Source organism: Polyodon spathula, chromosome 3 (genome assembly GCF_017654505.1).
Source record: "Polyodon spathula isolate WHYD16114869_AA chromosome 3, ASM1765450v1, whole genome shotgun sequence".
NCBI lineage: Eukaryota > Metazoa > Chordata > Actinopteri > Acipenseriformes > Polyodontidae > Polyodon > Polyodon spathula.
The window spans coordinates 3891288-3905277 of NC_054536.1; the positions used below are offsets into that span (position 1 = coordinate 3891288).

General features: G+C 37.8%; 1 protein-coding gene across 1 annotated transcript in view; it reads right to left on the minus strand.

Annotated features, from left to right (window-relative positions):
- The window catches only part of LOC121310458 (extended synaptotagmin-2-like), a 67816-nt gene that overhangs the window by 35296 nt on the left and 18530 nt on the right, over positions 1–13990 (minus strand). Inside the window, 5 exon segments of the mRNA XM_041243639.1 lie at positions 1109–1198; positions 6294–6356; positions 6774–6860; positions 7629–7763; positions 9453–9494. Of these exon segments, the coding sequence (XP_041099573.1) occupies positions 1109–1198; positions 6294–6356; positions 6774–6860; positions 7629–7763; positions 9453–9494 (417 nt within the window).

Sequence of the window (13990 nt, forward strand, 5' to 3'; positions counted from 1 at the left end):
ATTGGTAGTAAAGTAGTAAGGCACTTATGACTTTTGCATTATTACCCTGCTTCGACTTTACACTATCAACACGGCATTTACGACACGGCGAGACACGAGCCACGAATCGTGCGCAGCTCTGTGTCTGAACCGCCGTACCTGTCGTGGTCACCCTGACTCAGACTAGCGTTTTGTTTTTTGGGGGGTTTTTTTGTATGAAGGTAACTTTATTTAAATTTTAACAATATCTGATAGAGCAACTGACTCAAAACGAAGCCTAAGCTGTGAACTCTGTCAGAGACATGATGAGGGGCTTAACTTCAGACAATCGTATTTCCTGCTAGGAGTACCACATACACACACTAAATACATCACTGGAAAACCCCTAGTCTGTACTTTTAAACAAGCCTGAGTAATATGCACGTTCCCACCGGGCTAAGTGTAAAGAGTTAAATAAATATTTGCATGAGTACAATATAATATGTCACTTTTGTAAAAAATATATTATCTGGCCAAAGAGTCAGGAATGTAACCCCAATTTGTAACATTGTTCTTATGTAGAAAATGTGCTTCGACTTACAATGCGACTTTCAGGAACCAATTGTGTTGTAAGTGTGAGGACTGCCTGTACTCCAATTGACTGTAAACACCCCCAGTGAAGATAGCAGCTTCCTTGTGAACTGCGTACGCAATGGCTGTGCTTCACAAGCTAACTGGGGAAACACTCTGGAAGGAGACTGCAAGGAAACTGAAGTAAGTTCTAGACTCTAATTACTGTTGCATGTGCACTGACATTCTGGAAAACTGTTCCACTGCACATTTTGGATTTCATTAACAGATTAGGATGAATTCTATTGACACATTGTTTTTCACCCTGGGAAAATACAATATTGAACAAAGTGTCTTCAGATGTGAGCAAGACACAGCCTTCTTTTACCCTAACAGTCAGAGAACTGATGCAAAACTTGTTCACCTTGACTTACATTAACCATAGGAATGTACAGCAATAATTATCCAAGAACTGCAAACAGAAAATAATTATTTTGGTTGATTTAGAATAATGTGTTTTTAATAATACAGTAACTTCAAACACTTACATGAACAAAGCTGAGGTGAAACGTATACTCACAGGTTTCCTAAGAAAGAAAAGGGAAATGGCTCCAATAATCGGCATGTCTCCAATCAGGGGCTCCAAAATGACCCGCAATGTGCCACTAAGCTGTTAAAAAAAGACAAGAAAAAAGTCTGTTAACTACAAGCACTGGATCTCCCAACGTCCCCTCCAATGTGTTGTTGATGAGTCATTGACATTTTGATAATTGTTTACTACATTTAGTTGATACATTCTAGATGATTTGAGTCACTCTTATAAAACTTCCCCACAGTACAAGCAAATTATAATAAAGCATAGTGAAAGCATGGCAAAGCTTAATAAGCACTGCACATCACAGAGAGGTATGGGAAAGCATTTAAAACAAAGCACAACAAAGCTTGGTAAACTATTTTAAATGCATAGTACAGTATAAACATATGAAAAGCATGCAAATTTGCCAAGGGGAAATGTTAATAAGGACACTAGGAAGGGTTAGGGTTAGACCCCAACGGTTTCCTTGGGGAAAAAAAAAAAAATGTATACATTCAAACACTAATAGAGTTTATTTTGTAACATGTGAGATGCATACATATTCTACAATTTTTTTGTTGTCTTAAGTACTGTAGTTTTACTAACATTTTGAAACATTTCATTTCACTGAAGCATGGACATTTTTCTTTCTGTTTGTGATCAGCTTTTTGTCACAATATTCAGTTGGGGGTCCGTATTGAAAAGGCTTGAAAACGTAGACGTGTGGAAGCACTGGCCAAATGTAATGGATTTACTTTAAATGGTTCTGACACACTGAACAAAAACTGGGATGTAAACACAGCAGGACATGGAACATACGCTCCAAGCACTGGAGAACCACCAATGTGAAAGTGCCCACTTTAAATTCTTGCACATTCCTTAAAAAGGAAATCACAATAAACGAGTCAGATTTTACACAGTGGCTGCAGAGTGGGCTAGCATGACTGAGCACTCCCTGATATAGTAACAGCCTACAAGTTAAATCCAATTTTATAAACTAGTAAAGGAAAAGGCTGGCGCTAACTTGATTTGTTATGCAAGTCAATCATCTATCAATGTACATGAGTGCTGTGTATTTCTGTTGGTAAGCAAGTTGGGAACTATAAGTGCGGTATATAGACAGATCATCATGTAGACCCTACTTGCTCTTTAACTAAATTATGACCACGGAGCCAATAAATTAAGCAATGTAACATTGTATTGTTTAATGTCACATACGTTGTTACAATGTCTTTTCAGCAGAGATTCCCTATAAAAGCACCACTTTTATGTACTTATATTTTTGTTAACAGGCTTCACATCATTGTATCGGTAATACCAAATTCTTAGTGTCCTTATATATTTTGACACCAATGTAATGTAAAAATATTCTGTAAATATGAGGTATTACATAAATGTTAGTACAATAGGAGGTAAAATAAACAATTAGCCCTGAGAAATAGATGTGTGGTATCAGCACTGACCTATTGGATGTTGCCCTAGGTTTCAAGATTTATCAGAGGGGTTACTTTTGCTTTCGTCACAAATGTATGTTCAAGGCCAAATGTCTGTTTTAATTTCCAAAACATTTTTTAAAAAATGTTATTGCTGTTTGGAGAGTGACAGTCAACCCTAAATGCTTACTCCTAGAAACTTAGTCCACTACTCCCTGTAGTGATGACCAGCAAACTGAACAATATGTACTGTATCTACAGCAACCGAAAGTGCCACCTGCATGATAACGATGGCCTGCTTTTTAGAACAGGACACAAACACACGTTTCCTGTCTACATCTGACAATCTTAGAATTTGTAACTGAAACCCAGATTCTGATCCAATTAAAGGGATAGTTAGGGTCAGCTGTTTGAATACTTTGGTTAACAATCAGGCCTGATTTGGGCCAGCCCTGCCCAATATAAAGCTGACTAAATTTGGCCCTTACCATCAGAGTAAAGTTATCAGCACATAGGTTCTAGAGGCACATCATACCATGATCAAAAGAAATTCCTGAAGACCTCCAGAAAAAAGTTGTTGATGCCTATCTGTCTGGAAAGGGTTACAAAGCCATTTCTAAGGCTCTGGGGCTCCACCAAACCACAGTCAGAGCCACAATATCCAAATGGAGAAAGTTTGGGACAGTAGTGAATCTTCCCAGAAATGGCCGTCCTGCCAAAATCTCTCCAAGAGCAAGGCGTAAAATCGTCCATGAAGTCACAAAAAACCCTAGAACAACATCCAGGGATTTGCAGGCCTCTCTTGCCTTGGCTAAGGTCAGTGTTCATGACTCCATCATCAGAAAGACACTGGGCAAAAATGAGATTCATGGCAAGTAGCAAGGCACTGCTCACTAAGAAGAACATTAATGCTCGTCTCAAGTTTGCCAAAAAACACGTGGGTGATCCTGAAGAGTTCTGGAACAATATTTTATGTACCGATGAGTCAAAAGTGGAACTTTTTGGCCAACACGGGCCCCGTTATGTCTGGCGAAAACCAAAACACTGCATTCCACAGTAAGAACCTCATACCAACGGTCAAACATGGTGGTGGTAATGTCATGATTTGGGGATGCTTTGCTGCATCAGGACCTGGACGACTTATGAAGGAACCATGAATTCTGCTCTGTATCAGATAATTCTACAAGAGAATGTTAAGCCATCCGTCCGTAAGCTGAAGCTGAAATGCAGCTGGGTCATGCAGCAAGACAATGATCCGAAACACACAAGCAAGTCTACATCAGAATGGTTGAAGAACAAGAAATTTAAAGTTTTGGAATGGCCTAGTCAAAGTCCAGACCTAAACCCCATTGAGATGTTGTGGCAGGACCTGAAACGAGCAGTTTATACTCGAATCTCCAGGGCGCTGTGAGAGACTGATCAATAACTACAGGAAGCGTTTGGTTGCAGATATTGCTGCTAAAGGTGGCGTAACCAGTTATTTAGACTAAGGGGGCAATTATTTTTCACATGGGGGCATTGGGTGTTGCATAACTTTCTTTAGTAAATAAATGAAGTAAGTATCAAAATTGTGTCTTATGTTCACTCAGGGTCCTTTTTAACTAATATTAGATTCTGGTTGAAGATCTAATAACATTCTGTGTCAAAAATATGCAAAAAATAAGAAAATCAGACAGGGGGCAAATACTTTTTCATGGCGCTGTATAAAGTAGGATACAGTCATTACGTAAGACATAGTGACTATAGGGTCCCCCATTTGGTTACACCGTCACTTTCCCAAGTAAAATTCCACAATCGACTGTGCCAAATACTCTATATTATTGTCATCATCCACACCGGCAGCCCGTCTACCCGTTTGGGAATATCCGAGGAGAGTTCGTAAAATTGTAACATTGTACATTTACTTTGATTACAATAAGAGATTAACAAGATAACGTAATCCTTTTTTCAGGAAAAAGTGATTTATATATATATATATATATATATATATATATATATATATATATATATATATATATATATATATATTTTTTTTTTTTTTTTTATAAATTAAAGACATCTGGCCAAAGGACATTAAACTGAAACCTATGCGTACATCTGAAGGGAATTATCTGTCTGCTGTTTTAATTATCAGCACACAGGGATATTAATGTATTCAGATCAACAGAGCACAGCATAACATATAACCAGGTCTGAAGGGCTGCAAGGCTGAATCTTTAAAATACTAAATACATATATGCATACATGCATGCCATTATCACATCTGTGCTGCATTTCACTGTGGTTATTTGCAAGTCATTTGTGTTTCATTAGTTTGCTGCAGTGCTTCTTGCTTTTGTTCAGCATATTAAGTGTGCAGTCCCTGTGTTGAAAGCTGTCCCCGGATGCTGACTACACACAACACGAAAGCAGGTCAGTCCATATGATTATCCAGTCTCTGACCATGCAGACTGCAGTTCATATGTACTGTGGGTTTTTAAATGGGAAAGGTACTCTGGGGATTCCTCACAATGAACATTGGTGATCTTGCTTAGTGAGTAATTAGCGCTCTGTGTGTGTGTGTGTGTGTGTGTGTGTGTGTGTGTGTGTGTGTGTGTGTGGGGACAATCCCTCTCCTCTGGCCTGATGCAGAGGTGATTTTTGGATTTCCATCAAATTATTATACAGAATAAAAACACATTCTGTTGAAGTTAAAGTTTTCTTGTAGCAAAAATACTATTAAATAATGTATATATCAGACCTCCACTTATAACTTGATTCCTTACCTCTACCTGTCTTGAGAACCAAATGATCTGAAATAAACACAACCCTGACTGTCTGCTCTGGGGAAATGACCTAGACCCTGACTGTCTGCTCTGGAGAAATGACCTAGACCCTGACTGTCTGCTCTGGGGAAATGGCCTAGACCCTGACTGTCTGCTCTGGTGAAATGACCTAGACCCTGACTGTCTGCTCTGGTGAAATGACCTAGAACCTGACTGTCTGCTCTGGGGAAATGGCCTAGACCCTGACTGTCTGCTCTGGGGAAATGACCTAGACCCTGACTGTCTGCTCTGGGGAAATGGCCTAGACCCTGACTGTCTGCTCTGGTGAAATGACCTAGACCCTGACTGTCTGCTCTGGAGAAATGGCCTAGACCCTGACTGTCTGCTCTGGGGAAATGACCTAGACCCTGACTGTCTGCTCTGGGGAAATGACCTAGACCCTGACTGTCTGCTCTGGTGAAATGGCCTAGACCCTGACTGTCTGCTCTGGTGAAATGGCCTAGACCCTGACTGTCTGCTCTGGGGAAATGGCCTAGACCCTGACTGTCTGCTCTGGAGAAATGGCCTAGACCCTGACTGTCTGCTCTGGAGAAATGGCCTAGACCCTGACTGTCTGCTCTGGGGTTACTATTTTATGGGTTGTTCCCTCAAAACATCACAAACATTTTTACTGCTGTACCGAGGCTATAAACTGACAATAAAAACACGTTGCGAAACTTTTGGCCTTTTCTAGTGCTGTTCAGAGATACCGCTATGGAAGCTGAGAAATGTATTTCTTCATCGAGTTGAATCATAATTTAAAGGGTGGAGAGTAATTAACATGTTTTAATCCATTTCATTAATAGCCAACAACTAATTAGAGGGAATTACTCAGAAATACAAGTATTGCCACGCCCATATTCTGTAGTGTATTAATCTGTTGTAATACGCAAGTAGTTTTTGTGCTATTTTGCTGTTTTTCAGCCTTGAAATAAAAACAACCTTTTTTATTACCTGTATGCTCTTCACTCCAGCTCTGCAAAAGTATTTTTTGATCTCAACATCGATGCACGTGGTCTCATCCCAGTAGGTTTAGAGAAGTCACAAGGTTTGTTTCGATTTTATTAGCTCACACATTAACATACGGCGTAGTGGTGTAGTTTTATCCATTTGTATTATTTCTAGGACACGAGTATGTCAGAGGCTTCGTGACTGACTGTAGGCTTTTCTTTTAATGTTATTACATGTATTTTTTTTATTTTGTAAACAAATTTTTTATAAAAAAAAAAAAAAACTATTTACAAAAAATATATATATATTATTATATATATATATATATATATATATATATATATATATATATATATATATATATATATATATATATATATTATATTCTATACATAAAAAGTAATGGGAAGTGAATTACTTAAGGTTATTACAGTTAAATCTGACAGGAAGCCATTTTCAATAAAGACATGCAAACAGCTCAGCTGTTATTTACCTTATTTGCAGGTCCAGGATAATCTGTCTTGTGTCCACGTTCTCAGTGTACACTTTCACTCCATTTATTCTCAGGGGCTACAAGCAGAAGGATTACAGAATTACATTAAAACACCCTGGGCAGTGTTGTAGCTATGCACACTGGACAGTTTCATGTTTTAAACAGCATTCTAAATAGCATTGAGAGTGATTATATAGCCAGAATAACAGATTTAACACACACTAAACTTGAGAAATGTAGCTGTAACCCTAATGTGAACACACTTTCTCAAAGTATTGTAGCAAGTGGCTTTTACCACTGATTTGAGCAGCGGTTAAAACAAATATGAAAACAATCTCTCAAAAGCGGGCTGTCTTCATCCAGCAGAAACCTAACACACAGGACTTCAGAATGGAAAGCAGGGGCCCAAGTCAAAGGATTCAGCATCAAGGGTTTATACTGTAGAACCCATACACAAATACACATCAGTACCACATGCTGTTTGAGATAGCAGCCTTGACAGTGAGGCTCTGGCAGCTTTGGAAATTACTGCCAGAAAAGGCACTCATCTTTCCTGTATGATGCCCACAATCTAACATGACCTACAGAATCACAGAACACAGCTGTGTTCGATTATGAGTAGGAGATACCCATAGAGGCATATTCACACAAACATCTAAGATTACCTCACAAGGATCCTTAACTGACAGAGTTTGAACTGACTTGGCAAAATAGACACCGGTAGTTTAACACAACAGTGTGTCATTAAACTTGTGTCAGGAAGTCATATTAAAATGAAAAGTACCTCTCTGGAATCACAGTTGGGCTGTGTTAAGATGTAAAAATGTCACTGTAAATGGACTCACCTTGTCACCCATATCGATCTTTGTGAAGCTGAAGGTACTGAGGTGACTGTGTGCTCCTTTGACGGCTGGTTCGATCGTCTCATGGAACAGCTTGTCGATAAACTGACATATATACGGCCACATGTGCTTCACTGTCTAAAATAACAAAACAATTCAATGCATACTGTGAACACGCAAATCATCTATCTCAGTGGTTCCCAACCTTGTTCAATGTAGGGATCACCTTGGTGTCTCACAGACCACTTGCCACACATTTTTTCACAACATCATTTTTAAACTAATTTGTATATGTATATGCATAAGTACAAGTAGAAAGTAAAGTATGTATATAAGATTCCTGGGCTTGAATCTTCGCTACCAGGTCAGAAAGGAATGTTGTCATTTTGTGCATTGAAAGTTGCTGATGGCAAAGTTCCTGTTTCTTGTGTTGACATTTTGTTTTTCACATCCTGAATGCTTTTCAGGCTCAAGAGTTTTGTTTGACAAAACCTCCTGACAAATAATGCACTGGAGCTTGGGTCGTCCTCGGATCCAGTAAATGTAAATGCCAGTGCTGGTCCCTGCAACCATTACCTCATGCACCAAATTAATCTAGCCATTTCTAACTCAACGTATAGTCTTGTGGGATATTAAACCTGGCTGAATAAACCCATATAATAACACAGAGCTGAAATCGATCATTCACACAACGGGACAGTTCAGGCAAAAAATATAGGCTCTTTTTGTTTCAAATTAACTTGTAATATATGCAGCTAACCTAGCCAAAAACATATAGAAAATAATAGGCATATTCCCATATCCCTGGCCACACTGTAGCAAATATTTTATATAATTGAAAATGACTTTTATATGGAGTGAAAAGGCTTGGACAGCCAGATAACAAGCAGTAGAATGAGCACAGATTAGAAAGATGTGCATTTACATGAATGCTAGATGTATATATTTATTTTATATAAAATAATGCTCACTCAAAAAAAAAAAATCTGTCATTTTGACAAAAAATGTGCCTTCATAATGTGCAAGTTATTTTGTTAGTATTTGTTTCACATTAGAAATTGTTTCAGTGGCGGCTTTGAAGGCGATACTTGGTATTGCATGAAAGGGAGCTGTAAAATATATAAACCCGTAATAAAAGAAAGCCGATAAAGGGGAATAATGCAGACTACATGCATATCTTCTAATTATATAGCACATGTTTAAGGCTGTTTGTTGTGCTGCTTAGTGAGAGCACAACATGCACTTGTGTAGAAATGGGTTTTTGCAAGAACTGTGTAACTGAACTTTGGGAACCAATGATCTGTCAGATTTAGCTTACAACACTTTACAAAATGGTTTGGCCTTTATCCCAAATGTTACAATTGCAAAGCAGAGTTATTGGAAGATGATGCTAACTGTCGCTAACTTTCTGATAGCAATCCGAGGCAAACAATGCTTTTTATTTCAGTAATGACCAAGTAGATCAGTGCTCATAAAGACGACTTGCAGGAACAGTAGATGATGCTTTATCTATGTAGTGGGCAGGTACATAGTATATAGTTGCTGTGTGCACCCAGTGCAATTGGTAATCTGTCTGAACCCAACTGTGCCCAGTTTTACTGGAATGAAAACAGGAAACCTGACTCTTATGGAACAGGAAATGCTGCTTTAATTATGTATGTTGCTTTGAGTGGGATATGGATCAAAACTTCAATTTCCATGCTTTGAGATTCTATATTAAACAATGACTCAGAATGAGTTATGAAAACTCTACTGTAACAGACAAAAACAACTCTTAAATATTGAATTAAAACAATAATAATAATACCAACACACTAAAAAACATACCTTGTTTAGCCATTCCACTCGTTCCACATCAGGAAAGTGCACCTGAAACGACAGTAAAAGATGTGTTTTGGTTAAAAGATTTTGAGTCCAGTGTAGTACATTTGTTTTTAATAGAAGTCCTCCAGTATAGCACTCTGTAGAAAACTAAAACATATTAGAGACGAACTTGAAGATGAAGTTCACTGCTTTTTCTGCCACATGAGGAACACAGTTCAGTTACGGTGCTACTATCCTTTCTGCAGCTAGACCCTGACTGTACCAACACACGATGAAGACTGGGTACAATTATTGAACGCTGCCTACACTGCCTATTCACACAGGCGTTCTTCATTTAGTCTTTTGGAACTTTTAATAGCTAAGGATACTTGAAAAAAACTGTATAGTTAATTTTGATACTGTTAAAATTGCTCCATTTCTCTCAGGCAATTTGTCATTGCATGTGTTTCAACAACAGATGACAAAAGAGTCACAGGTCAAAATCAGATTCTTATTCTTTTTTTTAACTTGTTCTAGCCTCCCAACTACAGTACAAAAACATGGTTAGATCAAAACAAAAAACTTTTCGGTCAGTTTCATAATATTTTCCCTCCTCCAGGTCAACCCATACAGGCTAAATTACTTTGGACCATTTATGTTAGACTGCAACCCCCACTCTCAAAACTGGAAGGCAAGTCTATTGCTGTATGCCCTTTTACAGTACCTGGCCAGGGGCTTTTTGTATCTGCTATTCTAATTTCCACTGTGCGGCTGACACTGTGGAGCCGTGTGCAGTACGTTATTAAGGGGATGACAGCTTTCACAACGCTTATTCACAAAACATCAGACAAAAAACAGCATTAATATATTAGAGGAGGACAGATGCAATTGTAAAAAAAAATCAAATAAACAATCAAGGCAAGGGAATGTAGATAATACAGTTAGGGTTTTTTGTGGTTTATCTTATCCACATTATAACAGATTGTGTATGGCCATGCTCTCATTATTGCAGAGGCATGCCAGACTCAGAAGTACACCTACAGCAGGGCTCTCTATATACAAGTGTCACTGAGCTCCACAATGGGACTCTTTTGAAGTCTCCCATTCAAGGTTTTTAAAGGGTTTGAAAGACAGCTATGACAATCTGGTCTTAGGTAGAAGCAACTACAGTAAAATTCAGCATATTGCTCTTTCACAGGGATGGACATACTGTAAGACTCCTATTGCATAGCCATTTCACTCAATCCCGGTTTAACTACGAGCTTGATTAAGCACTGTCTATTCTTAACCAATGTTTACGGAGCAGAAAACTACTGTTGATTATTTAGTCAGCTGTTTAGTAAAATAAACTTCTTTTTTTCTAGTACAGAGGATTTGTTGTAGGACTATATAAGAAATTCCTTGCAATCAGTATGGCTTTTTAAACCAAAAAAGGTTGATCAGCTTTGTCACTGAGCGATGTTTACACCTCCAACCTAATTTTGGGGGTGTTTTATTATTATTATTATTATTATTATTATATTATTATTATTATTATTATTATTTATTATTATAATTATTATTATTATTATTATTATTATATACAAAAAATCCTGCTACCCTGATTTTTTTTTTTGAACGCAACGAAATATAAAATAAACAAATACTTTCAGTGAACTTTTTTTTTTTGTACGGTATCGTCAGACACGACACCAAACACCAAAACCAGCCACTGTGTTGCTGTTTAAAATCAGTACAGGCTTATCAATTCCAGAAGCAGCAATAAATAAAATACACAAGGTATCCACTAGTATAGCTATCCAGGCTGTGCAATGCTTCTCAACCTCTAGAATACTGAATGGTGTGGAAATAGGCTGCAGCAGACCAGAAGATGGCATCACACATTACTGGAATATAGGCCTAGCTATTTTCTATCTTGCAGATTTCCCAAAGCTCTTTTACGCCCCATGGTACTAGAACCAGTGTAGTCATTCTTTGGTGCTATTCTTAGTTTGTAGGACACTTCATCCCCTCACTGCAGTATCACGTTTCCAAATAGCTACAGTTGCTATTGAAATGCAGCTCATTGTTTCGATTTGTGATCGCTTCATTTGCATATCTAAATAATGTATCAACACTCAGGTAACTACATCTGTTATGATTAATAACTGATGCTCAACTTGTATCTGATAAATGTCTTTTGGTTTTTATTCTTCAACATGATGATATCAGAACACAAGAAAGTTTACAAACGAGAGGAGGCCATTCAGCCCATCTGAGGTAGTCCAGTTCCCAGGAGCTGATTGATCTCAGAACTTTGTCAAGTTGGATCTTAAAGGATCCAAGTGAACATTACTAGGGAGCCAAATCCATCCCCTCACCACTCTCTGTGTGAGTAAGTGTCTCCTTCTCACTGTCCTAAGTCTATCTCCACTTAATATCCAACTGTGTTACTTGGTCCTGGTTTATGTACTGTGCTTAAAGTCATGGTTTGGGTTAACAATGTCATCTACTTTTAGAAACTTCATTCATGTCCCTGATTCTTCTCTGTTCCAGGCTAAATAGATCCAGTTCTTTCATCCTTTCTTCATAGCTTAGTTCTTTAAATCCTGGGATTAGTGTGGTTGCTCTTCGCTGGACTCTTACCCAGGGCCACAATGTCCCTTTGGTGCTTTGGTGAGCAGAACAGGACACAGTACTCTTCAGTGTAGTCTCGCTGGTGCATTATTGAATTTCCGCTCTACATTTCTGGTTATATACCCAAGCATTCTGTTTATCTTTTAGCTTGCTTGCTCACACTGTGTAGTTGCTTTCAGCGATAAACGTGCAAAACTATGGATGACAAATGAATATGGCTTCTTGGTACCAAATCACTTCAGGCATTGCATTTCAGAATCACTCAGCTATATTTAGACCATGTGACTTACATTACCAGGATGTAGTACAACAAATGGGAGACCACATCTTTTTTAATGGATTTTAAAGAATTGATTTAACAAGCAAACTTCAAGCAAAGCATCTTTAGTCTATCTTAACTGTTCCTTCAGTAATAGTATGGTATAACTTAAGATCTTTAGATTGACTGTTTAAATGTATGTACTTGCCTGATTTATGCATGTAGTGTAAGAAATGTGTCTACAAGTACAGTTGTCAACATTGAACTGTTCAACAAATAATGGTTGCAACAGCAACATGTTTAGAAACAGGTCAAATCAGAAACATGAATATTTGAGTTAGTCCTTTTACCTTTCCAATAGTTGGTGGGGAACAGATATAATAATAATAATATCACATGCTCCTCCTGCCTCCCGAGTGTGGCATAATAAATAGTGTACGAGGTGGACGATGAGCTCCCTAGGGTCACATCATTTGTCATGTCTACTTTTATAACTGTAGGCTTGTGAAATTGTTATTCTGCATTGCTTGTCTAAAATGTATGCAAGTCCAGGGCCTATGCTACAGTTTCAAAAGTTAAAGGAACACAACAGACCGATAATTCATTAAGATTCATAGTGTACTGTCAGAGTCTCCTGGAGAAAACGCTCACCACTGTAAGAAAGCCCTCATCTCATCTTTGAGTTTTCTGGTTTACAGGGAAGTCGGCCAGGCGGTGACTCACATTCTAGTTATTTCCGATCGGCCTTCAGAGGATTTTCCAACAAGACAGCAGCTACTGTACTGTACACACCACCCCCTGGATTCAAAAAGGAAGTTCCGTCTTTCCTTTTTCAGAGATCCGTTTACTAAGGAAAATAACCGGGAGCCTGCTTTATTTTGTGCAGGGGATAATTAAATTAATTAAATTTAACAAAATCAACAGCATTTCATTGAATTAGTAATATAGATAGTATATGAAGACTTTCATCAGACTCTTGAGCACGGATTTGATTCCACCAATTTAGGTCTGACTGCTGTTAGAGGCCAGCTGGAAAATGCCCTTGTTCATGTTGGAGAGGCTGGCTGTACAGTAAATACAGTGTCAGGCTGCAGAGAAGGCAAAGGTTGAAAAAATATCTGACAGACGAACTATGAACTGACAACTGTGGCCTTGAGCTTCATGGTGTAACTCGCACTGTCCAAATATTACCAGATTATTTTGGGGTTCAGCTCACTTACACCAAGGTTCAACAAGATAACTGCTAGCTAGTAAATATTTCCTTTTTATAATGAACTTAAAGAACACCTATTTCACAGCATAGTACATTACTTTGTTTTAAGCCTATATTATTATTTGTATTTTTTAAGGCTGCTTGTTACACTGATGTTTAGCCAAATGTTCTGGGGTTTAAAAAACGCACAGTACTGTATGCAATTAGATTGCATTTAGTTTGAACCATAATTTTGATTATAGCCATGAAATACAATAATTATTACCAGCTGTGTATGTCTTATTGTAAGAGTTGATAAAAATCCAAGGGGTAAACAAAAGCTATGGAGCAGTAGGAATATATATATATATATATATATATATGATATCTATATATATATATCATATATATAAGATCCCATAACTAGCGCCATAATATTAGACATATATTATAATATAATAGAATCATATATATATATATAAGAGTGTTATAAAA